The 27,766-nt window shown below is 43.5% G+C and overlaps 1 protein-coding gene across 16 annotated transcripts in view; it reads left to right on the forward strand.

Moving 5' to 3' along the window:
- LOC121591570 overlaps positions 1 to 27,766 on the forward strand; it is a 156,424-nt gene that overhangs the window by 91,150 nt on the left and 37,508 nt on the right. For 8 of the 16 annotated variants that reach the window (XM_041912244.1, XM_041912246.1, XM_041912245.1 and 5 more), the window contains exons 3-4: positions 7,312 to 7,347; positions 25,092 to 25,149. In XM_041912244.1, the coding sequence (XP_041768178.1) occupies positions 7,312 to 7,347; positions 25,092 to 25,149 (94 nt within the window). The remainder of the gene's footprint in view (positions 1 to 7,311; positions 7,348 to 25,091; positions 25,150 to 27,766) is intronic. The other 8 variants (XM_041912239.1, XM_041912240.1, XM_041912237.1 and 5 more) reach the window with 1 other exon arrangement.

Consider the following 27,766-nt stretch of genomic DNA (forward strand, 5'->3'; position numbering starts at 1 on the left):
GCGAATATACACTGTGGTAAATGCTCTCCCACATCGCAACTACCACAAGAATCAACAGCCAAGAATGTGTATACAAAAAAACAACAACTAGCGACAGCATATGAAAAAGGAAACCGAAAAATGGGCAACATTTTGGTGGGTGGATGGGTGAATGGGTGGTGGTTGTATCATCGTTGTTAAATCTGAGAATGAGCTTTTCCCAGCCCGCTTCAAGTGGGAAGCGGCAGCTGGAACCTAATCGGGAAATGTATCATATGGCTTATGGTGTCGGTCGGTCGGTCAGTTGTTGTCGGTCAGTGAGTGAAGCGAGTATATGAGACCCAGTTTATCGGCAGCTCGGCCAGGATGGTTGGGAAATAAAAACAGTGATCCCATGACCACCAATCATTGTAATATGATCACTTGGCGGAGCAGCAGGCAGTTTCGATGGGGCCGATAATAAAAGTACACTGTTGGCGTTGGCGAAAAACGCAGAACGGAGCAGGGTTCAAAGCTAATTATAAATATCTTTGCAGTAGCAGTAAACATTGGTCGTTGACCTTTAGTAGGTGTGAAGGGGTTCAATCATTTTGCACGATTTGGTAGATGAAGCGATTATAATCACGCAAAATGAAGATCTTTTTTGTTTTAGAGTTTTTAATCAATAGTGTATTGATTATGTATCATAAAAAAATAAATGGAAGTCGCAGAACCATTACCCAACATGTGCTTCGTTTCCTAGTACCTTATTTTAACTGCAAAAAACGCTTATTCCTTCTCTAAAAGGCATGTGATGAACTTTAAATCCATAACCGTTGAGGTATTTTTAGCTAACAACAAGCATCTTCGTACAACATACCAAAACAGATATAAAATCGATCAAGTGATAAGATGGATTAACATGTTTTTAACCTTTAAAAACGAAAATATTATCACACAACAAACCAATGCTGCGTTCGTTTCAGTTATTATCTAATACATTTGTGTGAGCTTCAATATGTCTTATCTTACCTTTTAAGTGCGTACGATCACGGCCACATACGGTACATAACCCCGCAAGCCAGTCGATTGAGAGATGCGTTTTGTACGGATTACGTTTATTTTAGATACTAGTGACGCTTGGCCGTAGTTGATCGAATGATAATTTTTTGCCGCTCATTTACTCATTACTCATTTGCTCACCTCTGCGTACTTCGTGAGTTTTTTTTTATTCTCTCGATACCATCGCACGACGCGAAACATATCGCCCACAGAAAGGTGTTTTATTTTCGGCACCTGTGTTGGGGGCGTCCCAACAGTCACAAGAGGTGCACGACTTGCGACTTCTACCTTTAAACGATTCATTACGAATGGCGTTTGGCAATCCGACCTTTCGGGCGCATTTGCTCTACATCTGTACCCACGACACAAGCCATACCGGCGGCCATACCGGGGTGCAGCAATCTCGGCGCCGACATTGAGCTGCAGTTTTACGCCAGCTTGCACGGATGATGAAATCCGACACGGTTAATTGTGAATGCATCACATTACGATGTCAGGACTCAGCGAAAAGACGTTTGATGGACGTCGTGGAAGTAGTGCTGGGATGGGATTTTGCTCCCATTCCTTCCTCTTTCTATTTCACTATGCAGACCTCCTGTGTTCCCTGATTTAATCCGGATGTCGGGTGCGCCCGACCGTAACGGATTTTGCATTCCGTTCCGTTCCGATTTTGCATTTTCTTGCAAGAGCGGGGAAATTATGCCGGAAAATAACGGGGAATGGTGACGGTTAGCTGACGGCAATGGAACGGGCAAGGTTAAATGAAATGATGATGATGACTGTGTTAAAAAAATTAAAAAAAATCATTATAACGTTTCACAACATTTCAACCATCTTTTCTAGCAAGCTAAACGGCGACAACAATCATATCGGTCAACGTAAATTTGCATTTCTCATTGAACGTTTGTCCGAAATCGAAAATGTGTATCCAAAACTTTGAAATCAATTCCGTTCCGTGGATCATATTTCATGTCTAATGATTTGTTTCTGTTCAGGGTAATAATTCCACGTCCATACGGTTGACATTTCAATTTCCTGTCACAAAACTTGTTGGCTTTTCCTGCCAGAGCGTTGGCGCTGCTGTGCCACTGGGCCAGTCAAGTGTTACACGCCATTCCATTAATTTGGGCCTGCGTGTATGTATTTGTTTCTATGTGGATATTCCCCAACCATCAACCGTAAACGTAAAAATAAAGAACACCAGCTCATCGAGACAAATGATCTATGCGTACCGTACCGTTACCTGTCACACCAAAATCGTATGCAAAACCTCGTCCTTGTCTTCGCTCGTCGTGTAAAGGGAGTGCGGTAGGGGGAGAGAATCAGTGCAATTGTTTTACGACCTCGGCCTTGTTTGCCATAAAGCCGAAATAGATGTCTTCATCAATGTCCATCGCCGTCAGTGCAAGCGTGCGGCCGGAAAGGACATGAAACAACCAGTGAAAGGAGAAGTCCCAGTGCGAGCAGGAAGTGGTGGTGGTGGTGTGAAAAACCAAACAAATCAAACACCAGCATTCCAACGCCAAAGCTTTCCCACTGTAGTACACCGTTGGTTGTGTATATTCTTTTCCGTTTCATGCTCCGTTTTGCTCCTTTGACTTTGACGATTCATTTCACTGTCGACGTGTGTCAGTCGTCGGCAGTCAGTTTGTATGTGCGAATGGCGGGGTGAAAAGCGAAGACAAAACATGGGGGGCTGAGGTAAAAACAATGTTGTATCGATTTGTTACACAGAGCACACTGAACGGCTCCCTCCTGCTGTAGTGTTGGGTGATAAGGGGGGGGGGGATAAGATACGGGAGCACCATAACTGTAACCAGATGGGAAGAGCCTGTCAAACGGTTCTTTGGTTCGTGGACCAGCCGATGCACAAGTTCGACTAATAGTTTTCTGCTTGCGGCAATCGTACGTGCGCTCTCAGAGCAGCACACCTGTGCTACGTTTTTCGTTTTGGATGGTGTTGATGTGACCACAATATATATGTGTAATATTGAAAATATCGATTAATTGTCATTGCAATGCAGCAGCATGACGACTGCTGGCTGCAGCGTTTGGTGGTATTGCAATGATACAACAGAGATACAACAGAGAGCATGTTTGTTTGTTGATTTTCACATTGTTTGACGTGAGGGTGATTGTGTAGATTTGTTGAATGTGCATTTCGGTGAGGAGCAGGAAAATTTAATTGTTTTTTCAACAGCACCCAAAACAAATCCAGTTCATCAATAACAATATGTTTAACACGAAAATTTGAAAGTGTTTTTAATGGAGCTACTAACATTCACTCCGGCAAACATGACAAATCTACAATGCAAAAAACAGGCTGGCTCCTTGTTTCTTCCGTTCCTACCCCGTTCCAAAGAAGGGCAATGAGGGTGAGGGGAGGGGGCTAAATGCTTTCAAAAATTGTTCGCAAAGTGTCAACTGATCCGCTAATGGATCGGTGCCGCGATGTAATTTTTCATTCTGTTTGATTTCGACCCACGACCAACACGACGCGCGCCGTCCATTTTCCCACTTGCTGTCCAGCAGTGTAGGGGGGATTCGCCGGGCGTGACTGTGAACGATGATCCGACTTGACCGATGACCACCAGCACAACCGCTACCACCGCGCCACTTCGTGCAGGAGGCTGCATCATCCGATTTGTACACCACCACCTCCGGCGGAACCTCGGAGCGGCTCGGAGAATTCAGAAAAATAGCACCAAATGAATCATTTTCCTTTCGTGACAGGGTGCACTTTTAAAGCAATTTATCACCCACGTGAAAATGCAATCGTCGCTCACCCATCCCTCCTCAGCTCGCCCAAACATTGCGTTACTGTGAGCGCGAGCGCGCGCCCAAGCGATGATCGAGCAGAAGAAGGTAAAGCAAAAACACCTTTCACATCAGCGCGCACACAGCTGGTGAGAGCTGTGACGGTGCAAGCTGCATCCGACCCGGAAAAAGTGCATCCGAGCTGGTGTTCTTTGGCCACTGCTGCATTCGTAAACATTCTCACGGCCCTCCCGCTCCGCACTCTTGCTCTCGTTTCGCTTGCACCCGAACGCTGACAAATGATCCAATTTTCGAGCAAACGAACTGCTGCTGCTGCTGCTGCTGCTGCTGCTACTGCCCGGACCAGCCGCAACGACGACCGTTGTGCACGAAATAAAATAGCATTGAAAACGGAGTGGCCAGGGAACGGGAAATGCATCAGTCAAACAAACGGACGTGCTTTCAACTTTTCATCTCACCCTCTGACCCATCCCCCTTCCCGCCGTAACGCCTCCGCGAAGAAGCGAACCAACCAAGCCTGTCGGGCTGAGGCGGCGGAGGTTGTTTAATGCAACCCACCGTTTCCATCTTCTTGCAAATGGTTTCCACTTTTTTTGAGGTTGTGTTTTCCGTTGAACACTCCGCAACCGGGCTGCACCTCGATGGGTTGGGAAATAGGAGGTGGATGTTTCGATCTGCACGGCCGGCGAGGCTGGGTTCATTAAAATTGATTTGAAAAATATAATTGTATTTCTTCGCCTAGGCGCCTGGCCTGGCGGGCGGGTCTGGTTCGCCCTCCGGAAAGCCAATCAGTAAACAATCAACCGCAACGCCGAACACCGAGCGCCTAGTTTGATCAAGCGCCGAATCGTGCATATACACGCACGCCCACCACAATCCATTATGCTTGCCTGTGCGACGAAGCCAGCATAATAATGTTGCCAAATCAATTTAGCATACTTAGCACGAAGGCTTACCGCGGGAATGGGTTTTATGGTACGGGAGAGTGGCAGCGTGCACACGTGTGTGTGCGGGTTCTTTTTATCTAGGAGTACATGTATATTAACCTTTTTCTTGTTACATTTTCGAAAAACTCTCGTGTCCTCGAACGATAGCGTGTTTCGGTGTAAAAAAAAACACCCCAAGGAACATTCATATAATGAATGAATACTGTCACAATGGAACCAACAATTGCAACAACAAAAAAGCACGTGGGAGAAAACACAGCACCCCATTGAAGCGGGAAATTATTTCAATGCTTTGTTACGTGTTCACGTTTCCAGCTGTGAGTGGGATTGAATTTTTGTGGTTGTTGTTTCTGTGCCTGTAAGCTTGTGTAATGGAGATTTTGAAAAGTACAAAGTATTAGAACAAAGGGGATGGTTGAGCTCACATTAAAAACGAAACTTGTTTTATCATTTGACCAGAAAATTTAATCATTTTATGCTCCTATTAATTCCTTTCTCTTGTTGATGTAAACTTTCTTGTTGCTCAAATTTTTTGACGCTTTCTTCTAATGTTAGAAGCGGTCTGAGACTAGTAATTGTCTTTTATTACTCGCTGCATTTCTTTTAATTATTATTTTATTCATTTTCAAGTTTAAGGTAAACTGATCATCGAGATTATGGGTGTAGTATCATTTATAGTAGTGTTTCACTAGAACAAAACATGCAATAAAATCTACGTAGGGGAAGGTAGGTAAAGACGGACACTGCGGGTAAGATGGACACTTCTCATAAATGCATGGAAAAGGTAATTTTCGAGAAATTCAACAATGCAGAATCCAAATCGAAGGTAAAACAACACATTTGAGAACATTCTTCGTGTAATATATTCAAAATTGGTTGAATTCACGAACAAAACAAATTTTCTGTCGTGCGCAACCTTGTTGATTTAATTTGATTACTGCGGATCTGAAGCTCTGTAACTAGCATTGTTTATATTTTCGGAAGTTTTATTACATGAACGAGTTGTCGTTATTATCAAGCAAAAAACTGGCGAAAGAACGATAATGAAAATTTTTAAAATTCTTGTTTTTGGTGGTTTATGAATCCTGACGCCAAAGCGGGAAAGACGGACATTTTGTCTGAGGGAAAGATGGACACCGAATTTGTTGAGTTATTTTACTTCTTATATCAATTGGTGATGAATATATTTCTTCAAACACCTTAAATAAGAGTATTTCGAAGATAAAAACCATTACGCAACTAGAAAAGGTAATAAAAAACGAGAAATGAACGAACACCGGTCAAAATAGCAGTCATTCGTTATGATATTACTCACTCGACGCTGATGAGGTTCTTCACGAAATCCAATATTTTGTCACGACTTGGACAACTTTAATAAAAAAAACGAGGAAGCACTGATATGAAATCGTTCAGGAATAGATGAGAGATTCTATGGATTTACAGTTATTAAAAAGTTCAATCTTCAATGTAAGAAATGGCTGGACATATTAACAAGTCCCTCAAATATGGTGTGGTCGCGGACTTTCCGCGGAGTAATTTCCTAACGCGAAGTTTTAAACTGTTGTTCTGTAAGCTGGTACAACGTCCAGATATTTTGAAAATGTCTTAGATTCTGCATTCTACGATCTATTAGAACCGGTGCTTGCAGTTCCTAAATTCACGGCTGATTGAATCGTCGTTGCAATTGGCCAAGAAATGGTTTATAAACGTACCAAGACGTGGAGAGCAATAAAATTTGTTTAAATACAGTAAATCTCTTTGATTTCCAACGTTATCTACAGGTGTCCATATCAGGTGTCCGAATTACTCGAACATTTCAAAACTGTACGAAAAAAAAAAAGTTTTTATTTCATGTAAAAATATAAAAATTGATAAAAAGCTCAAAATTACAACACATTTTCTCATTAACTATGAGTTTAAGGTAACGTATGCACATTTTCATCGTCGTTGTATTTATACATTCATAGATTTTTAGCATTTTCCTTAAGGTGTCTTTACCTTTTTTTTCTTTTTTTTCTTTTGGCTCAACAACCGTTGCCGGTCAAGGCCTGCCTGTACCACACTACTTGTGGGTTTGGCTTTCAGTGACTTATTGATCCCCCCATAGCAGGATAGTCAATCCTACGTATGGCGGCACGGTCCATTTGGGGCTTGAACCCATGACGGGCATGTTGTTAAGTCGTACGAGTTGACGACTGTACTACGAGACCGGCTCCGTCTTTACCTACCTTCCCCTAATTGACTGTTTGGGTAGTCAACTTCTCGAACAGGGGCGGTCCCGTTGTACAGTCGTTAACTCGAACAACTCAATAACATGGGTTTAAGCCTAGAATGGACCGTTCCCCCGTAGCAAGGACTGACTATCCGACTCCGTGGTACTGAATAAACTATCGAGAGCATGTAGACCAGCATGTCCGCGTAGGACGTTTACGCCAATTAGAAGACAATATAAATTCACAAACAATATTAATTTGTATTCTAGCAATACGGCCTTTTCGGACCGTTCCTTCTGAATAAAAAAATAATTTGTATTCTTTTTATTCTTTCCTTTCTTTATCTCTCCTAGGTACGTCAATGTGTTAAATACAATGAATCTTCAACCGTGAGTACACTCTATTGATATTATCTTTTCAACGAGAACCCATCTTAATGTCGTGTAAAAGCTGTCCTCTATGATCATTATGGTTCTTTTATCCTGAAACTTTAATTGAGACAGATGTTTAATATTTGTTGTACATTCCCATCAACAAGTATGGGAACTTCATTCACATTGTAAAACATGTGCCACGAGTACCTATAAAGCCTGAATGTAAATCATAAACACAACATAATATACAACACACACATGCGCTTTCTTCATTTTTCATTTTTTCATTTTTCATTTTTTGCTTTCTCCAAAATTCACACATTCAGCCCACGTCCATTTGATGTTCTCGGTTAAGAGTGTCAACCAGAAACAGAGCAAACAAAAAAAAAAAGAACACAGCCAACCATCGTTCACGCTCGGTCCCGTCCAACCGTCAATATTCATTTTCAAACCATCCCGCACCAGATGTTTGTCAATGAAAAATGTACCTAAAAATAGGCCAAAGCCCCTCCGGCCAGCGCGAGCTCCGAATGATGGTGGGCATCACTTTGTTTTGGCCCTCGTCAAATTGCGACACCAGTGGCCCTCGTCCTTGAATGCTGGAGACTGGGACACTCAGCAGCACTGCGGCCGATGTGATTCGGGCAGGTCGCTCTTGCTTTGATACCGGTCGGTTGATGCTGTGGGCCGCAGCAACGACTGGCTAGCTAGGCTGGCTGACATTTATCCATCACATTAACGTTTGACCTTTCGGGGTCGAGGGATTGTGAGATTAGGACAAAAATTGAACATCAAACGGCACGATTGGAGGTGATTAAATAGTCCGCTTTGGTCGCGCCGAGACTGGTGCGGTTAGAGACGAAGCTCCGAAGGAATGTTTTCCTTGGTTTTATTTAGAAATGTAAGAAGCTTTTGGGGCTGATGACGAAACATTTCGGATGAATTATTTATTACCACCATCGCTGCGGATCTATTGATGTTGCTAGTACAGTTTGATGTACCATAGATTGATAATCCAAATCCATCGTGACAGCATAAGAGCATAAATCCTGCATGCAAAAAAATATTTAGATTTTTTTGTACCGGAACTGATATTTCGCCCGGTTCGTGACAAACAGGAGCTGCTTGCAGGAAGCCAACGTTTTGCCAACCATTCACTCCGTACATCCGTACATCGCAATGGAATCAGCGCTTCGTTCGTTTAAAGAAGCGCAAAAGAAAGAGCACAGGAGAAAGCGTCAAAAACATCCCTTAAATAATGTTAATGGAGAACGCCGGCCCGGAACAACGCGCTGTGACAAGTGGAGAATTTGCGGCATTACCCCCACTGTTCTTTCTCCTTCTTTCTCCCTCCGCTTACCGGTTATCGCTTCACGGGGCCGTCCGTTTGTCACTTCCGTTCGGCGGAACACACAAACACACAATCCAGCCCCTCCTGCAGGACAGCGGCATCCACCGCACGACCAAATGCAAAACGCTTGGTGTCGGAGCGCCATTTTCCTTCGCCATTCAAATTTCATTAAACTAACGCGAACGCGTCGTCTCTACGTCACTCGATCGATCAAATGTCAGTTCCGGTTTTCTGTTCGGCTCGGGGCTCGGCTCTCCTTTTATTTCTGTATGTCCACGATGGCTGCTTGAGCTCGAAATTAGATTAATGAACCGTCGAACCTTTTGGCGAACGGAAGAGAACACGGAATCAACCGAAACAAGATTAGCGCAACGAATCCGACCCAGATGAATCGATCGAGTTTTTTTGTTTCTTCACGGTTTGGTAGCTCTAGGAATTAAATTGGCGATCAGGATCTCTCGGAAGGCAAAAAAAGCGTGGCGTTTTTTGTGTAAATACTATTTATGTTATTGTTCAAATATTGAAATGACTTTTTTTATGATTGTTTTCAATCATCAGTCGGGCAATCGGTAATGTTTTTAATTTAAATTTTAAATGACTTCAAACTATTTTCATACTACAACCACAATAGTACTGATTTCCCTTCAAGATACGTTTTTACACTTCCCCTACCAGCAGTGGATGCAAACATTGCACAGAATGGGAAACCTGGCTGCTTGAAGCAATTGCTCAGTAACAGCACCATTCAGTTAGCACTCCATTTAACCCAGTTCAGAAAAGTAACTAATGAATATGGAAAACTAACCCCCTTCCGTTCTGTTTCACGAAACTCCCAACCACATCCATACCTTCGTACAGTGGCTCCAGCGGTAAGAGGCGTTTTGTACGCTCCACCCAGTTGCGTTTACGGTATACTTTTATTTTAATTTAAAACGACCGCGCTAAAAGTACCCCGGTTAGCAATTTAATTCCCGACACTTGGACGCTTCGATGACGCGCGACCATTCGCCCTATGTGTGTGTGTGTGTGTGTGTGTGTGTGTGTGTGTGTGTGTGTGTGTGTGTGTGTGTGTGTGTGTGTGTGTGTGTGTGTGTGTGTGTGTGTGTGTGTGCATGCGAAGAGTTTAATTAGTTTTGGACACAATAATAATCGGCTCTCGGCAGACCTACCGGAACACACTTGCAGCAACTAACACGCCACCGCACGCCGGGCTGCGTGCTAAATTTAGCCGGCTCCCGTATCCACGAATACCACAAATCCCGTTAACACACGTTTTCCCACACTTGCCGCGCAGTGCACTCCGTCTCCATCTCCCCGTTACTCACGGCTAAACCTTCGATTAGAGTGTGGGTGAAATCAAACCACATGAAGTCCGCGCGTATGTGCGGGTGGTGGGTCCGCGCGCTACATGCACTCTGAGTGGTCGTCACCTTTTGAATACCTCACTGATGGGATTTTTATGACTCACAAGCACAGGCAGACGGGGTAGGCGTGTGGCAAAGGGAGGGTGAAAAAGAGTAATTAAATCGTATATGATTTATAGCAGCATGGCAAAAGTAATGTAACAGCTCTCTAAATGCAGCACGCCGGCAGGCCCGGTGCAACCTCAACAATAAATGTAGCACACGGAATGGGGCAAAAACGGTGAGCAACGGCAAATGGCAACCAACAACCCCATCGTCACCCCCTTTTTGTGTGCACCAAATGCACACTGAGGCTGCGGTTGGCTCTAATGCCCGTGGTTGAGAGACGGTGCATTCGCGTGTGTGTGTGTGTGTTTGGTTCGTGCATGGTGGGTGCCACGCGGGGCATAATTTAAACACGAGTATATTTTTGTACTTGACGGAAAGAACGTGCAACGGAGGGGGTCATGTAGAAAATATGAAAAAAAAATCCTATTCCCACCAGCAAAACCAGATTCTGATGCACATCCGGACGTTTTTATTGTCCAAGAATTGCGAAAGAGTGTTTTTTTTTGTATCATTCCCATCGCCGTACAGACATCACGTACCCGCTCTGTATATCATTAATTATGCGGATTACACAACGACCAGCACTCGTACAGAAATGGGATTGCGTTGAGATGAGCAACCCTCTTCAGGTACTGCGTGAGATTCTAAATCTCTTACCGACAAATTGTGAGGGTTCAGCATGCCATGCACCCCCCCATACCGGATAGCATAAAAAAGCCAACTCGAAAGCTTTCGGTACTCCATTTTTTATATGTACACACTCACAATTATAATCTAGTGTAATTCATCCTGGTGCTCTTACTCGCGCGTGTTGCTTTTCGTAACACAAAGCATGCTTCGTTTTTGTTTTGCGTGTGTCTTTTCACACGAACAAAATCCCCATCCCATCGGGTTATACCTGCCTCAACTTTGTACGGATTGTGCTTATTTTAACTTATGAACTTTGGTCCCATTACGAGCTAAGGGAAAGCATACTGTCAGCGTGTAAGTGCCCGGCGCGTGACGCAGTGAATCGCTAATACCGGAAACGGTTGGTTGTGCGAGTCGTTAGATTTATAGCCTGTCTCACACTGGAGCTGCAAGAGGAGCTGTGGTAGACTGTGAAACTTAATCTTTCCACGCTAGCTTTCGAAATCGGACGGTTGCAACATTGTTGAGTCGGAGATGCACGTATTTGACGTCGCATACTTTGCGCGAAACGTGCAGTTCGTAACCGTGGGGATAATAGTGTTTAGACTTAGCATGACTGAATTGATTTATATTGAGAATTTATTTATATTAGAATTGATTTTTTTTTTAACTACTGGGCGTCTCCTTTCCGAAATTAGAAGACATCTCCTTAACAATATTTACAAAGCACCAGGCGTCTCCTTTAACTAAAGCGTGAATCATCAGGCATCTCCACCAAAATAGTTTAGGGTTATAAGAGCAAATAATTAATAGTTTTTCCATTAATTTGTAAACATAATACATCTTTTTAAGTAATTAGAAATGAAAAAGGCTTTTTGATGGGTGTAATAATCGTTTTGTGATACTTATCCAGGAGTGCTGGCACATAATATGACGTCATTGAATTCATTTCTCATACGTTTCGTGCACCGCTACTGCAGTCGCACGATATGTGCATCACCACACTTTCCATTTAGGCGGTAACCGTGTTATCTTACACACTCTGTTCATATGGACGGTTATTGATTTCACGTACGTTCGCGTTTCTTTAACTTCCTTTTCCCCCACTACAGCACTTTCCAAGGTATCCGCCAAAGTCTGCACACGTTCATCAAGCCCTCTGCTACACCACCTCGAAAGCGGCAGTACAATTACCGAACAATTTTAAGCTACTACACACCGATATGCCAAACCGTAAGCGCAAAAGGCGAACACATAATAACATTATGGAAGAAAGTAGAGCAAAAGCGAAGAAATAAAAAAAAACAACACTCAACCAAACAAAATTGCATCCGTGCAAATTGAAACAATGGGAAAGGCAGGAGCAAGAAAACAAAACCACCCCCTCCCTCCGACAGCGATGATAGCAGCAGGTCGGGGGGGAAGGTGAGGTCGAAATGGCGTCAGTCAGTGTTCGTTGGTGATTTACGTTTACGGTGGCATAACGGATCACTTCGCTATTTGTTAAAGTGTTTCTCACCCTCACCGAGGGTTGTTCTTCCTCGACGTACCCCGCTTTGCCACGCTCTGCTATGTTTAGCTCCCGTTGATCGTTTTCTTTTTTCCTTCCCTTCCTCTTCCCCTTTTTGTCCATCATTTTCATCAACTCACTGCTGATGTCTTCAGCAGACGGCAAATGCCGTTGTTGGTTGGATGATTGCAAGACAAATAGAGCGTCTTTGCCTGTCCGTGCCTGGGCGTGTGACGCCAGATCCCAACACTGCTACAGGGTGGTTCTGGTCGGGTCGCTAGGTTGTGGGGAGGGAGGGCGAGCCATGAAAAGTGTACGTAAACCACAGCCGGGGCCAGTCTGCTCCGTACAGCTCCAAAGGCCCGGCGTGTGTTTATCGAGGGGATTAAGAGCAAATTCATCAATATCGACTTCCGGCACGAAGCTGTGATTTGTCTTTCAAACCGCACGAAAGTAGATGGAGGCGCACACAGAGCCAACGACACCAATTGTTGCTGATCTTCTTAGAGGTAGGCAAGGTGTGAGGAGGGAGGGATGACAAACGAGAATAAAATATTGCAAACCGCTTTCCGGCAGCTTTTTATCGTACTGCTACTTATTGATGTTGATGAATGGAATTGATTTGTCGAAATTAAAACAGATCATTCAGCACTTGAACTTGATGCCGGATTATTACGGATTGTGTGGATGTTTAAAAAATTGTTCAAAGTGACGCTCGAACACCTAGACACATGTACAAAAACATATTGATATTTTGATAATAATTAAAGAAGATAAATTATTTAATAGTTTGCATATAAATCTCTTCAAACAAGCGTTCTTGCGATGCATCACCCTGTGTTGCCGACAGTAAGTTCTTCGCATTCTCCACATTTTCACACGTCACCGGCAAGCGGATGGAAAACAAAAGCACAAGACAAATCCACACACACACAATCACAGTCACAGGCTGAAATCGTCACTCGTCGGCGTCATGTGCCGTGACATCCCCGCCCCCTTGAGTGAAAACGCAAATATCGCTGCACCCACACACAGCCACGCACACACGACTCACAGCCACAGAAACACACTCACATTACACACAACTATTACAGCATCGGCTCCGGCAGGCCTTGTCTTCGGCTTTTGCCTCGCTCGGTCTTCGCTATTTGCCATTGCCGGCAGTGTGACGATGGTCAGTGACACGGCCACGGTGTGAACGTGTGGCGGTATGTTGAAACGCACTTCTGACGAGTCTGATTTCGGGCAGTAGGTGTGTGGGAACGTGTGTATGTGTGTGCGTACAGTGCGCCTGAACAAATACTTCTCACTTCCTCCACACACAGCTCCCTTCACAGCTGTTTATGTCTAAAAAGGGCGAATAAGAGACGGCAAAAAAGTGTACGTACTTCAGTCACGTTTCGTACTGGACGCCTTGGACGGTTCGAGTACAAAAGTGAACAGCGAAAGAGAATGGGAGGTAAGAACGGAAAGAGACCGCGTAAGGGATTGCCGTTGGAATTGCTTTTGAGTCTTGCCGGCGTTTTGTCTTACGCTTCTTTCGATTCGCTTCGATCGCTCCCACGATGACGTCAATGCCGCTTAGGTGCCCTGAGGTGGCGCGGTATGCAATCATGCCAGAACGGTTCTGCTTCCGTACGGCGACGCGGAACAGGGTGGGCAACAAACCGCCCGGCGATTGTGTGTGCGTGTCTGGCTATGTTACTTTCCTGCTACCGATGAAACAATATTTGCTAAATAGCCAATTGGGCTTTGTAGCGTTTGCTATTATGTCATGTCTCGGCTAGTCTCGTGTCAACCATCAGGCCCGTGTGGTCAGACCATGCCGGTGGCGGTGACTTTTTACCTTTCTGCCGGTACGCGAACACCTGCGAACACACCGCGGTACGATGGGCCAAGATTGAAGCTGTTTGGATGATGAAAAACACTACGAACGTATACGTTTGCCACAAAATTGCCATCGTGGGAGAGGGTGGCAAAGTCATCGCAAGCAGAACAAGAGAGTACTTGGAAGGTGATAACGGCCTTTGCAGAAGCAAATTTGTTTTGGGACAAGGTTCCATAGTTCATGGCCTATTTGGATGTTGTTTGGGACCTTCTTGAAATTGAAGAAAATAAGTTTGTATTTTCCGGACTACAAGTTGGTCACCTTGGTTGAGATGGAGGGATCTGTGAAAGCGAAAGCGATCTGTTTATATAGAGGTAGCTATGCTTTTTCTAGTTCAAAACTAGTCCTCCTTAACCCTTTTCAACTATGAATACATTGCTGAACAATATTTTACGCATTAAAAACTCTACAGCATTTCACTGTAAACGGCTAACCTCAAGTAACACCGCTGTGAGACGTAAAGAACCTCAAAGATCTTGAGATGATTGTTTCCCCTTCATGCTTACAATGACCCGGTGCATTGATTCGTGGTTGGTCCAGACCACAAGTGGTAAATTACACATGACCTTTGAGTTGCAGAAAAATCTCATTTATTGTTCGCATTTGACTTTGCGTCCGCTTGCGCCCCCAAAGTCGTTGTACTGGTCGTCGGTTTAACTCGGTGTGATCAAGAAGCGACGGGAAACCCCTAGTTTACTTTCACCCCCAAGTGTATCACTCAAGAGCGGGTGCCATCTCAAAAACATCTTAATATTCGTCCTTGCCTCTTCATTATTTTTCATTGATGAGTTGCCTGCTTCGTCGTACAGAAGACATTTGGTCCGGCTTCTGTCGGGGCGGGCATTCCATTCTTTTTAATAAACCTTTTATAATCGTCGCCTTGGCTGAGTTCGTCGGCCCGGCTGCGTCCGCCCGGACTGTCGGGTTGGGTGTGAAAATGTTGTACAAACTCGACCGTCCATTCGTTGTCGGGTGAGTAATGGTGAGTAAGTCCAGCATGGTGAGAAGAGAGGTGGGAAAGTTTCCATTCACAACAAAACACGCTCTTGGTGAAAGGGAATTTGTTTTTAATTGTAGGGGATGAGTACAATATGGACTCACAAGATGAGTCATTGGGAATATTGCATCTGGTTTTACACATTTATTCATCACTTGCATGGTTCACGCGTATGACATTGTTGTACATACTGCTAGTGAGATATTTGCAGTACTTTACGTACATTGGGCTTTTTTACGACCAACAAGCACTTGCAGTTTCCGGACGCGTTAAATATTTTATTTTATATTTTTATACATCTTAAATACTATTTAATAAGACATAATTTGTACCGCCGTCTAGGTCCATTTAAATTGGATGCTCCACCTTTACAATTTCCACTCAATCGGTTCCTTTTTCTTCGCCTAAAATAAACTGGATTGGTTCTCCCGGGGCAACGGAAGCCATCGAGACGGCGTACCCTTTAGCCAATCCTTTATTAGCCTCGTTCAATCATATGCCACGTGCAGATAGAGCTGTTGATCCGAACAGGTTCATTTATGCCCTGTACAAAACACTTCGTTTTAATCTTCACATTATTTGCATCGAAAATAGATTCACGCAATATAGACATTTTCCGTGTTTGATTGACACCCGTGAAACAAAACAAAAAAATATAACACCAGAACAGCAACACGATTAGATAAAGAAGACACTTTCGACACGCCGAACGAGTAAAAATACGCTTCAAAATCGCAACCAGCAGAGCGAAGAAATTGTTTTTTTTTTCCTTTATCTATCATCATCCTTGACACTCCACAGAGCAGCATCACTTTCATCAATCTCTATCAAAAGCAAACGCAGGGCAAAACGAGCCGCGAAAGGCGGGGCAAACGGCGAAACATCACACTTTTTGGTGGCTTTTTTGCAGCTCAACATTATTCGTTTTCACGCTATATATGCACGTCGATCGTCGTGGAGCAGCGCGGGGCTGGTTCCAATTCACAAGCTACACTTTTTCGATTAATATGAAATCAATGACGTCTGCTGATGCTGTCATGATTGACACCCGGTGCTTGACTTTCCATCGATAATGTGGCTGCACAAATGTTTGCACATCGTGCCTGCCGTGCACCACCCGCCCCGAGGAAAGCATGGGAGGGAAACCGTTTTCCAGCAGATTTCACCACACCGTACGTATACTGCCAAGCTCTCGGAGCTGACGATTACGATGTCGTTTCTACAAATGGTCCAAGATCTTTTATCCTCCTGTCCGCTTTCACTCTTGCACTGGCCGTCTTAGCCTGTAGAACAGTCTGTGAATCATCGAGATCATCCCATCCCATATCGTTGTCTTACAAGCCAGCTATATATGCTGCAAGGCGGACGGAACGCATGTGTGGGCTAAGTGTTGAATGGCAAGTTATGTTTCTTGCTATGAATTTTAAAAGCGTCATCACCCGCTTTCTATTCGAGCTGACTCAAGGTGAACAGAACGGACCATCCGGGCAACCCAAGGGGCCATAACGGGCGTGAGTTTGTTTTTACGTCGTCCCGCTTCCCTTGCCTGCTCTGAACGATGAATTATTGGTACTAACGAGAACCGGGCCACAAGACCATTCCGGGAAGATATCCTTTACCGACCTTTCAGGTCAAGCTTCTGCCACCCGTACAGGGCGGAACCGTATGCCGGCAGCTAATGCTATGCAAGGTGAGCAATGCAATGCTGTACACCCTTTTTCGAGCGGGCTACGTAACCTCTGTGTCCTGTGGCCGTGTTCCCCGTACACTTGTAAGTAAAAGTGGCAGGGAGAAGCGCTGAAGAAAAGCACACACACTCAGCAAAGCGTGCACCACGTGAAGGAGGACAGAAATATCAATTACTTTGTGTACTTCCGGTCTCTGCTGTCGGCGGAGAGCAAAATAGCTCTCTTCCGCCGTCACTCCCACATCGTTCGCATGACAAACTACCCAGTGATGGATTGTATGTTTGCTTGTGTGTGTAAACCCGTCCCGGATCTAAAAGAGATTCATTTTGCACCCGGGCTTCGGCTCTTGGGCAATGGGTAAGCTTTCGTCGGTAAAAGTGAATGTAAACTGTGCCTGCCCCAAGCCCAAAAGGCGTCGCATCGTTGCGTTGCGTTTAAAGGTGTATCGAGCTATCGAGATGGCATGTTTCGTGAAACCCGTCCGTCGTTGGTTGGCGAGATGAAAAGCGGACTCGATTATGATTATCGATCTTAATCCGGTCCGGGCTGGTGTGCCCGTCCCGTCCATGGCGGTCCATGGCACACGAGCCTGGGCTAGGCTGGGATGGGGTTTTGTATCCTTCGAGCTGATGAATGAATGAAGACAAGAAGACATTCTTTTGTGCCCTAGGTGGGGCTACGAGATTCTTTACGATAAAAAGGAGCTTACGGCATGCTGGTATCTTTTTGCGCAATTCACGGAACAGTTAGGCAGAGAAGGTAGGCAGGGTGGAGGATTCTGCTAAAGTGAGACAAGAATCCATGTTGGCAAATGAAAGGTTTCTTGCGAATGTTAGACATTTTTCTTTAATAGAGGCAAGCATTTGGAAAATTTGAAGGATATTCTTAGAATAATACAAATAAAGCAATTTGTGTTGGATGAAAGTGGAAGATTTTTTTAGAAAAATAACTTAACATATTTAAACATTATTTAAGCAGGGTTTGCGTTAGGTATTATAATTGTAAAATCAACAGGTACGGTTTATTGATTTAAAAATATGATATCGCTTTATGAACTTTACTAAAGCAATATTTTAAAGTGCTTTACTACTAACAAAAAAGCACTTACACGTATGATATGAATCTCATATTTAGAATCAACTTTAATTATTTTTCAAATATTCAATTTTATTCACATAGAGCTTGCAACCAAATGAAGATCAAAGCAGCAGCAAATTAAAACTTTCTTGCAAACCAAAACCAAAAAAACCTACACCTTCTAATGCTGCTGCAAAGGCTGGGCTGCTATTACTTTAAGTTTTGCGCACCAACCCCAAAACCCATAAACTACCACTTGCAGCGTACCAGAAGCGGTTTTGCTGTGGAAACTTTACCATCAACCGATGTAACCCTTTGAGCGGAAAGTTAATTCGCTTTTCATTTCGCTTTCAAACATATTTCGCCTCCGTACCGCATACCGTCTCTTCTCATTACTCCACCTCTCATCCCCATCCCCACGCCCATCCGTATTGTGCTTTTAATTGCTACACCGGCAGAGATTTCGGGTGCATTGCAAATGAGCTTTGCGTTCCGCAGTTTCGGTTTCCCATCCAATCAGACTTTTCAAGCAGCTGTGAGGAGCTCAAAGCTGCGATGTTCACATTGCGGTTGCTTTGGCAACGGTACCTCATTGCCCGAACTACACCAACCGGTACCACAAACTGTCACTTGTGTGTGTGTGTGTGTGTGTGTGTGTGTTCAGCGTGTTTGTTTTTCCATCTGCTCGAATCACTTCCCTATTTTAGAAAACTCTTTTCGCCAAGGTAATTTGCCAAATTTCCAAGAACTATGCTTCACGACGGATCCGTCCGTTTGTTTGCGTCTGGCGAAGGATGCAACTCAGCACCGGCTCAGGTCGCTGGCAGTGCTGTTGCAAGACAAGGGTGGGCCGCATATTTGATGATGTAACTCTGCTACTTTCCGGGGAGGTGGTGTTATTTGTTGGTTGGCTTTTTTTTGTATAGTACCGTTTCACCCGGCATAGTTGCGTCAAACGGTGCACATTGGCACGGTTTGCGGTAGGGAAGTAGTTTTAATTAGCGAAATTAAAATCACACAAATGTGGTACATTGCTCTGGCCAGTTTGTTTAATGTTGTTTTCCAACCAAAACCAGATTAGAGTGATGCACGTTTCTTCACACTCATTAGTAAAATTAAGCTTTTTTAGTGTGCTGTTCCTGTTGGAGTTCCTGTTTGAAAACAAATCAAATTGGAAAAAACACCGTGGCAAAAGACGAACGTTCATCGTTAAAATTATTCACACTCATCGTATATATTTGTAATAATTTCAAAACATGGCTTAACCTTCAACAAACTGATCAGAATTTTCCCTTCATAGAGAAACACTTTCAATTTTTTTATTTCCACCATATAGTTTATCCAGCATCTCGTCCTGATTAAAATCCCCACTGGTTGACAGGTCCTGTTTCATCAGCGATAAAATTAATGTCGCGCAAGTCGTGTGAAAATGCATCGCTGCTGCAGTGCAAAATGCAATCAGCAGGATTATATTAGATTGCACTCACGACATAGCAGGATGGGTTTAAGCCATCCTCTTCATTACCTTTTGAGTAGACGTTTAATTCAAGTGAGCAATGGGACAGAGAGAAGTGTGGAGTGAGAGAATGTGATAGAGTGAAAAAACTCATTTTGCGATGTATTTTTTTTACTAAACTTTAAAATGGCGACTGCGGTGCAGGATTTCCTTACGCATGCAACGCTACAGCACGCGGTACACGAGAGTTGAAAATAGACGAACGTTCTGCTTTCCTTCCGTACGCTCTGCGCAACGGGAAATCGCATCCTCATTTACAAAACATCCGTGGAATGTGCACGTATTTGTGGGTGGTTGTGTGTGTATTTGTTTGTTTGTGTACGCATACACACACACACACACCAAACAGTAGGAATAAAATCAAGGAATGCAATACCAGCAGCATCGCAGAAATGCAGCGATGCAGAAAAAATGATTGGAATGCTGTTTCTCGAACGCTGCAGATGAGGGGAAGAAGTAAACAAAAAAAAGAACAAGAAGCCATAGCATGGGATGGCAGCTGAAAAATAACGTCCTTTTTTGCACTTTTTTCCATCCATTTGCTTCTTCACAACTTCCACGAAGTACAAATCGCACAACCGAACGTGACCTGTAAGAGGTAAAGCAGGCAATGGTTTAGATCTAGCAGGCAAAAGGGCACGCCGATGGAGAGAGGAACACACGAAAAAAAAACGCTTGTCATGCTTCCAAGAGGTGAGTTCATATTCAAATCACTGAGTGAAAGAGCGAAGCAAAGTTCACGTAACGAGATTATCCTGCCCGTGACCGGAAAACGATGTCCGAGCAGTAAGCGCACCCAGGCAGTGTGGCACCAAGTGTGGCTGTCCCTGTTTCGCTGGCGGGACGCTCGTATCACATGAGCAGCTCGGGCTATTAGGGCGGCTTCCATCGATGGAGACGCTTGGTACCTCACACGGTAAATGGAGACGCTTGGTCGCTGTCGCTGCCGGGCGCGATGCTCGTACGACCAGCACCACTACCACCACCAGCAGGTTTGGACTTTGGCGCTTAGAATTTGCCCGCAGCTCACGAGTGTGAAAAATGGCTGATGTCGACAGTGATAGATAGGAGAATTTATGATAATTTAATCAATCATTGACTTTTGCGGATGCGAGTTGTTCGCATCACAGGCTAGAGTGTGTTTGTGTGTGATAGAGAGAGAGCAAGTTTTTGAGTGTTTAGAAGGGTGGTAGTGTGTTCCTTTCCGAAGCTCAGTTGCTTTTTATCTATAGCGAAAAAGGTGAGCCAAATAAATTTGTTCAAACTCGTGAAATACGATTATTATTGAACAGCGTGAGAATGATTTGAAAAAAGTGTGGCATGATGTGTTGAGTTCGTTTTTTCTAGTTGTTGGAATTGTTTTTCAATCTCAAAATTCCTCACCATAATAATTTCACCACTTTTGGTAGAACAATACCATCAATGTAGCAAATAAATGCTACATCGAGACAATTAAACATTTCACCAATTCCTCGAAACTTGTTCAATATTTGTGCCCTTTGTTTGCTCGCACTGTTTTCAATCGATTACGGTTCGATTGATTTCACTGCAATCACTTTATTGTGCTCGGAGCACAAAATGGACTGTAAAAAACACATGTAAATCGGTCCAATGAAATGTATTGTCATCGTTCATGTTTGGTGCTCATTAAGATTAAACGATTCATCGAAAACGAATCCCATTCCATCGTTCGGTGCTGTTCTCTTGCTTAAACAATCGTAACGAAAACCGCAGTGTGCTGGGCAAGGGAATTTCAAAAATGGCATTAATATAATGTTCAATTTTTATTACATTCCCTTTTTGCTTTGCTATCATTTGTCACCCTCTCATAGCACACTGTATCATCCCCGTTCCCTCTGCGTAATCGAACTATTCCCTCCAACCTGGCTTCCCTCACTCTGTCCACTCTATTACCCAAACTGCAGCTGAAGTGCAGCACTCGATGACATTCGATCGCAATTGTGTGCGGCCACGATTAAACAACTTCGTGCGCACTGTTTGGCCTCACCTCCAGCCCCAGAGCTAGTCTGTGCTTGTTGCCTGCCTTTGGTTGGAAAGTTAAAGTTCGTTTCCCTTCGTCCCATGAGTGTAGGTTTGCACCCACCTACACACACACATACACACGGGCGTAGGAATATCCGGTTTTGCGTGGCCGGTAGTCGTAAAATTGTGTACGCCACGCCACAACAGCAAACAACACCAAGCGTAGGGGGGGGGGGGCTACTGCCGACATGGTAGGATTATATGGTGCCACTGCCCGGGACTGCCATTGACTGATGATGATGGGGTCGTTTACATCAAACCGGGCCGGGTCTGGTAGACGAGACACCGAGTGCAACGAACAGGCGGGCTGCCTACAGCGAATCATCGCTCTGCCACCGGTGATCAATGGCGAGGGAAGTTTGGGATGAGAGGATGAGGGATTTCGACCACCAAAACAGGATCACGATCACGCTTAGGGGATGATTGGACAAAAAATAGTTGTACGTGCCAGCGTACTGTGTAGGGTATGAGCTAGAAGCGAGGGTGGATGTTTGGAAAATCGTTGCCAATTGAATCAAGTTCCGTGCCCCACTGCAAGCGGGAATAGCGACAAACCAGAAATTAGATTTTGAATGTAACAGCAACATGTCAGTCTGGTGGTTAAAGTGAAACGATTATTTTCTGTTTGCTCGAAGTACACGATATCGTAATGCAATCAGGCAGAGATACACGTAACGTGGCAAATGCTGCAGTTGATTTGATAAAATAGCAACACAAAAAGGCTTATAATATCATTGTAAGGGTATAGCAAATAACTTCTAGTTATAACATTGTAAACGTCATCATCCGAATGTGATCTAAAAACGAAAAATCATATCACATAAATAAACCGTCTCGGAGAGGATTCGCGCTCTTCTTCCGTCAAACGCTATACCTCGTCCAATATTACATGTTACAGTTTTAAGATATCGTCCGATGCACTTAAACATGTGAAATTGCCTTCACATGCATTTGGATCCGATCAAACATAAATGAAAGTAATGTATTCCTCGTTGATTGATCAAATCAGTGAAAAAGTTGATCCTCTACTGAGTTGTTCTCAATCTCCAATCATCCAGCAGACTACGAAACTAGTCCACACGAGGTGTCAATTAGATTAGATCAAAACAACCACCCCGCCAGGCAAGTGATACAGTCAGGGTCAATTACCGATCGATTATTGGTTCGGTCGAGATGCTATGCAGCAGTCGTTCCGTGACACACCCAACGAATCATCCGTAAATGGTGCCCATACCTAAAATGATGCCTAAGCGGGAAATTGTGTTCCAAGCTCGTGATCCGGTAGAAGACACATACAGCGGCGGGGACATGAGGCGGGGGGTGGATGTGATGTGCTGGAAAGGGTGGGATGAAGTTAAAGCCATTTGTCGACTCCCAATCGGCACAAGACATTTCCGGGAATGCAATCGAGTGTAGAACCAATTACCACGTTACGATGAAACGAGCTGGAAAGAAAGATCCATTTCATCCGGCGGAGGAGGACTTAGTAGCTTCGCATTTACTTTTTGGGTTCTTTTAGACATCAGCAAGAAAAAACAAATTGTGGACAGCAATGGAATACATTGATTATCATTTCCGAAAACACACAAAACAAGTTAATAGATTTGAATAAAGATAGATACCGAGAGAGTCATGAGTTGCCCACAAAAAAAGTTAATTCTTATTTTTATTGGTTCGTAACAATCTGCTTTTTTTGTTTTTCCTTTATTAGTAAAATTGCTTCATTGTGCAGACTACACATTACGTTAAATTAAGATTGAAAACACTGCGAGCACAATATGAGCAATATTTTATTCAAACAATAGAATAATTTGCCCATTGTTGCACACTTAAGGGAACTGCCAAATCACTTCATGGATTTGAGATGCTTATTACCACAATATTCTTGTTCTTTGTGCCTAACATACATCATTATTGATTAAACAATAGTATGTATGTTTTATTTTAGGGATAAAAATGATTTATAATGGCAAGAAATACATATTTTCAATCCTATGTAAAATTCCAATTGTTGAACACTTACAAAAACTCCAAATTCTATTATTGCACACTTTATATCCAATTATTGCACACTTTCCAATACACTAAAATCGACGAAAATGAGCCCTGAAATGGATGTTAGTCTATCGAATAGTGTTTAGGACAATACGAAATGCTGTTACATTACATGTTTGTCCTTGGCTCAAGCCGGAATTCCGCAAAAATAAGTAGCGCACTTGCACCTGCTGCCGCACGTTAAAGGTTAACAAAAACTTTCAAAATGAGAGCACGATAAAAACAAGAAGCTTTGGTCTGTGCAATAAATAGGATTGAAGTACTCTATTTGCTACAATTATTAAACAGTGGATTAAAATAAATGTGTTTCACAAAATGTCAAATGTTTTGCTGCCTAATCGTGAGAATTAACCATATTTGTTTGATTTCAATCAAAATATAAAGTTTCAATGGTTCACAGGGCAAAATAAACCTTATTTTGTGAGGCTCAATCTTTAGCGGATCAGCTAAGAAACCCATTCGTTTTGGTCAAAATATTTTCATATGTGTTTAAAAAATATAAAAATAGCTATAAAAAAAATAAAACAGTGGAATGTACGGCAGAAATCCTCAATGTTTAAGGAAAAATGCTACGTTTCGTGAATGTTCTATGATTGTTTAGAAGAAAAAAAACAATAATTTATACGCAGTGTGCAATAATTGGGTTGTGTGCAACAATTGGCAAATCAGCCCATGTATCGTCTTGTGCAGTGGAGAAGGCAAACGATGGACTGCGGAAAACAGTCACAGTCACGACGTGTTATTCAAACATCCTGACAAATGGGTTTTTTTCCTGCCGATTTTGTTGACTGTACTTTCTAGGGAAACCCCTCAACTATCCCTTCTTCCACCCTTCACACCAAATAAATAAAAAACTCCTGTCTCGTGCATTTGTGTCAGTGATGCACCCCACTCTTGGCGTGAGTACGATCGTTTGTCTCGTAAATGCCCTCTCATTGGCACACGATGCGATCCAACGCACATGCTCTCACCACACTTACACTTCCCACTCCCGCTGACACAAGCGCACACACACATATCACACACATCACACACATTTTGCGTCGTAAAGGAATGCACCGATCGATGCACGATCCTCACAGTTCAAGATCATGTCAAGTCAAAGTGGGGAGAGAAAATGAGAAAGTTTGTTTCCCACTTTTATTCTTCGATGATTCAATAGTAAACGGAAGCAAATGCACCCGACCATTTAGCGTTGCTTTCAGCACAAGTGTGCATATGTGTGTGTATGTGTCTGTAAGTGTGTTTATGTTCCCGGTTGCATGCAAAAAAAAGAATCAATATTTCCCCATTCCTTGCTCAGTAAATTGACACCCAGCGCGTCGCCCGCCGCACTATGTCCGTTTTAGTTTCACAGCGGCACGCGAACACTTACACGCTTCGGTTTCAGTTTCATTTACTGCCATTCTCCATCCTCTCTTTTGCGCTCTTCCAACCCGCTCGCCCCCAGTGGCTGGCAAACAGTGCATGTGCAAAATGCAGCCCGAGTAGTGCGCCTGGTTCAGTAATGCGGTATCGTTGTCTCGTTGCAGATCGCGGACGTCGCCACGGTGGAAACGACGGACAGCTCGAGCTACAAACGACTGATATGTAAGTACACCCTTTTCCAACCCCATTTGCTCACACCCTTTTTCTTAGCCGTACGTTTTCAATCTTTAATCACAAGCCACAAGTCACAAATTTACACGATTCAGCAAAACCGCGTTTACGGGTTTTTGACAGATTCGGTCGGTCGAACTAATTGGTCGAACGGCCGGGAGGGCGCAATGTCGCAGCGAAAATCGTTCTAATTCGTGCCACAGTGAGTGAGTCAGTGACAGTTATGCAATGATCAGTTCAGCGCCAGTGCCACTCCGATAAAAGTCATAATGATTGACCAGTGCAATGGAGATGCAGTAATTTCTCGTGATTGTGCGCTTTACCCTTGGGGTGAACCTTTACCCCCCCCCCCCCATATTGCTTCTCTCAAAGTGTGTGCGTGTGTTTGTGTATTAGTGGTTTAGAGTTTGAGTGGATGTATCATGATTGTGCACCCGTTGACCGATCCGATGATTTAGTGCGTGCAGTGACACTCTCGCTTTGGCACGGTGCACTATCGTTGCAGCGTTGCATGCATTAGGGGTTTCCCTTGATCTGTCTCGCTTCCGTTCGATGCACGAGCAGGCAGTGCACGAGCGTGAGAGACACGCAAGGGGAAAGGGAATGGTTTATTGTCATTTTTGCCGTCACGGTTACAATTACGATTCGTTTCGCGCCAATGCATTAACATGGGAAAAGGGCAATGAAGATAACGGAGTGAGACAGAGCGATGGACAGCAGATTTAGAGAGGGAAAGACATACAAGACACAAGCTAATATAGTTGGCGGTGTTACAGTGACAATCGCATCACCGTCAATGGTACTGGGCGGTGATGTAATTGGTAATAATTCATGCTCATAACGATCGTCAGGGTTGTAACAAGATGCATGTGCACGGGATTCGGTTGCACAAAGCGATATTTTTTCCTTTACAAGCTTTTCTTTGACTATATTTTTCATTTTTTCCAGCAAATTGTTCTGTTGAACTTTTGGTTTGGATATATCGCACCAAGTATTTACAAAGAAATAAACGATAACACAAATATGAGATGAAGTTCTTTACTTAAGTGAAGCATATTTTTTACATTTAATTAGATATTCCAATATGTTAGGAAATAAAAAAATGTATTTCTGGGAGGTTTTACGATACTAGTCTGTCTTTTGATGTGAAGTTAGGCAGTTGGTGGCTGAAACTTCTTCTTCTTCTTTAGCACAACAACCGTTGTCGGTCAAGGCCTGCCTGTAACCACTAGTGAAGTGAGCTAGACTTTCAGTGCCTTCAGTAATTTTTCAGTAATATTGTTGCACTGAAGCAGAATGTGAGGCAGCATAGAAAAACAAATCAAATCGTCATAAAAATAAGAAGCAGATTGTTCCACTGACTGGCTTACAACTCAGCTTTCTGACTAAACATGTAAAAGAATCCACTATAAAACTATTACAATCAAGAACAGGGATTGAAACAATCATGACACAAAAAAAACTTATGCCTTATCGTTTTGTAACAGAAAATGATTTTTTTAATAACTGTCAAATGTGTTATTGGCAAACATTTCCCTGAAAGCATTTTAATGTTACCCACATTCAACTATTGTATTTATTACCCATAGAAAAAAATGGTTTACCTAATCTATTTCTGATTTTAAAGAAGCAGTTTCTTATAAGATTTGCCTTATTTGTTAAATATAATCAATATGATGAATTATTTTCACGAAAAAAAGGAATTTTGTGTCTCAATATCGATAAGTTTTCTTTATTTAAATCACATCGTACATTACCAAAATATTTTCCAGCTCTAATTAGCTAGCCTTTTCATAGACCGCTCGCCCCGCGCTCACCCACACAATCGGACGTGATTATATTTAAACCATAAAAGAGAATTAATTTGATCTTACAATGAACGCTAATTCGCACCATGGTGGCTTCCATCGATGAATCTCAGGCCCAAATCATTATAGCGAACAGTACACCGAAGTAATATTATTTCTTCTAGTAACAATAAACAGTGCCAACCTTGGCATTGTCAGCCTCTCATCACTTTTCCTAGAAGCACAGCTTATACCTTCGACGCGCTCGAACTTCGAGCATTTCTCATGCCCCAGCCAACCAGCACTGGATGGCCACCAGAGCTGGATCGGCCCAGCCCGGGCCTGGAAGTCGATCTGTACTGGCGGCTGCCAGCTTTCCACTCTGCCAGCGGCCAACCAAACACCGTCTAATAACGCCCACCGGGTATTGTTGGGTGCGTCCTGTATTTTTCCGGTGAACCGTCGGTGTAATAGAGCACCACGTGCGTTTGGATGAAGCTTTCCGATCGATCCACTTCCCGGAACCGGTCGGGTATGTGCTGTTTTTGAAGCAAGTGCCGTGATACATTCGTCATCGTACACTTGACAGTTAGCACACAGAGAGAAGGATGTAAAGCGCTTGTAATGCAAACCTTCTACTAAAAGGGGTACAGTTTCGAGTTGTAAGCCAAGGAAAAAAGACGGAGAAAAATCACTCTTTAATTAACACTAATGAGTTTTCCAACAGCAGTCAAAGGTATGAGGCAAACTGCCGCAGGGCTGTCACCATGGGCTCGAGAAAACCAACCTGCTGCTGCTGGTGCTGCTACTTCTCTCCAGCA

This window comes from Anopheles merus, chromosome 2L, assembly GCF_017562075.2.
Source record: "Anopheles merus strain MAF chromosome 2L, AmerM5.1, whole genome shotgun sequence".
NCBI classification, from domain to species: domain Eukaryota; kingdom Metazoa; phylum Arthropoda; class Insecta; order Diptera; family Culicidae; genus Anopheles; species Anopheles merus.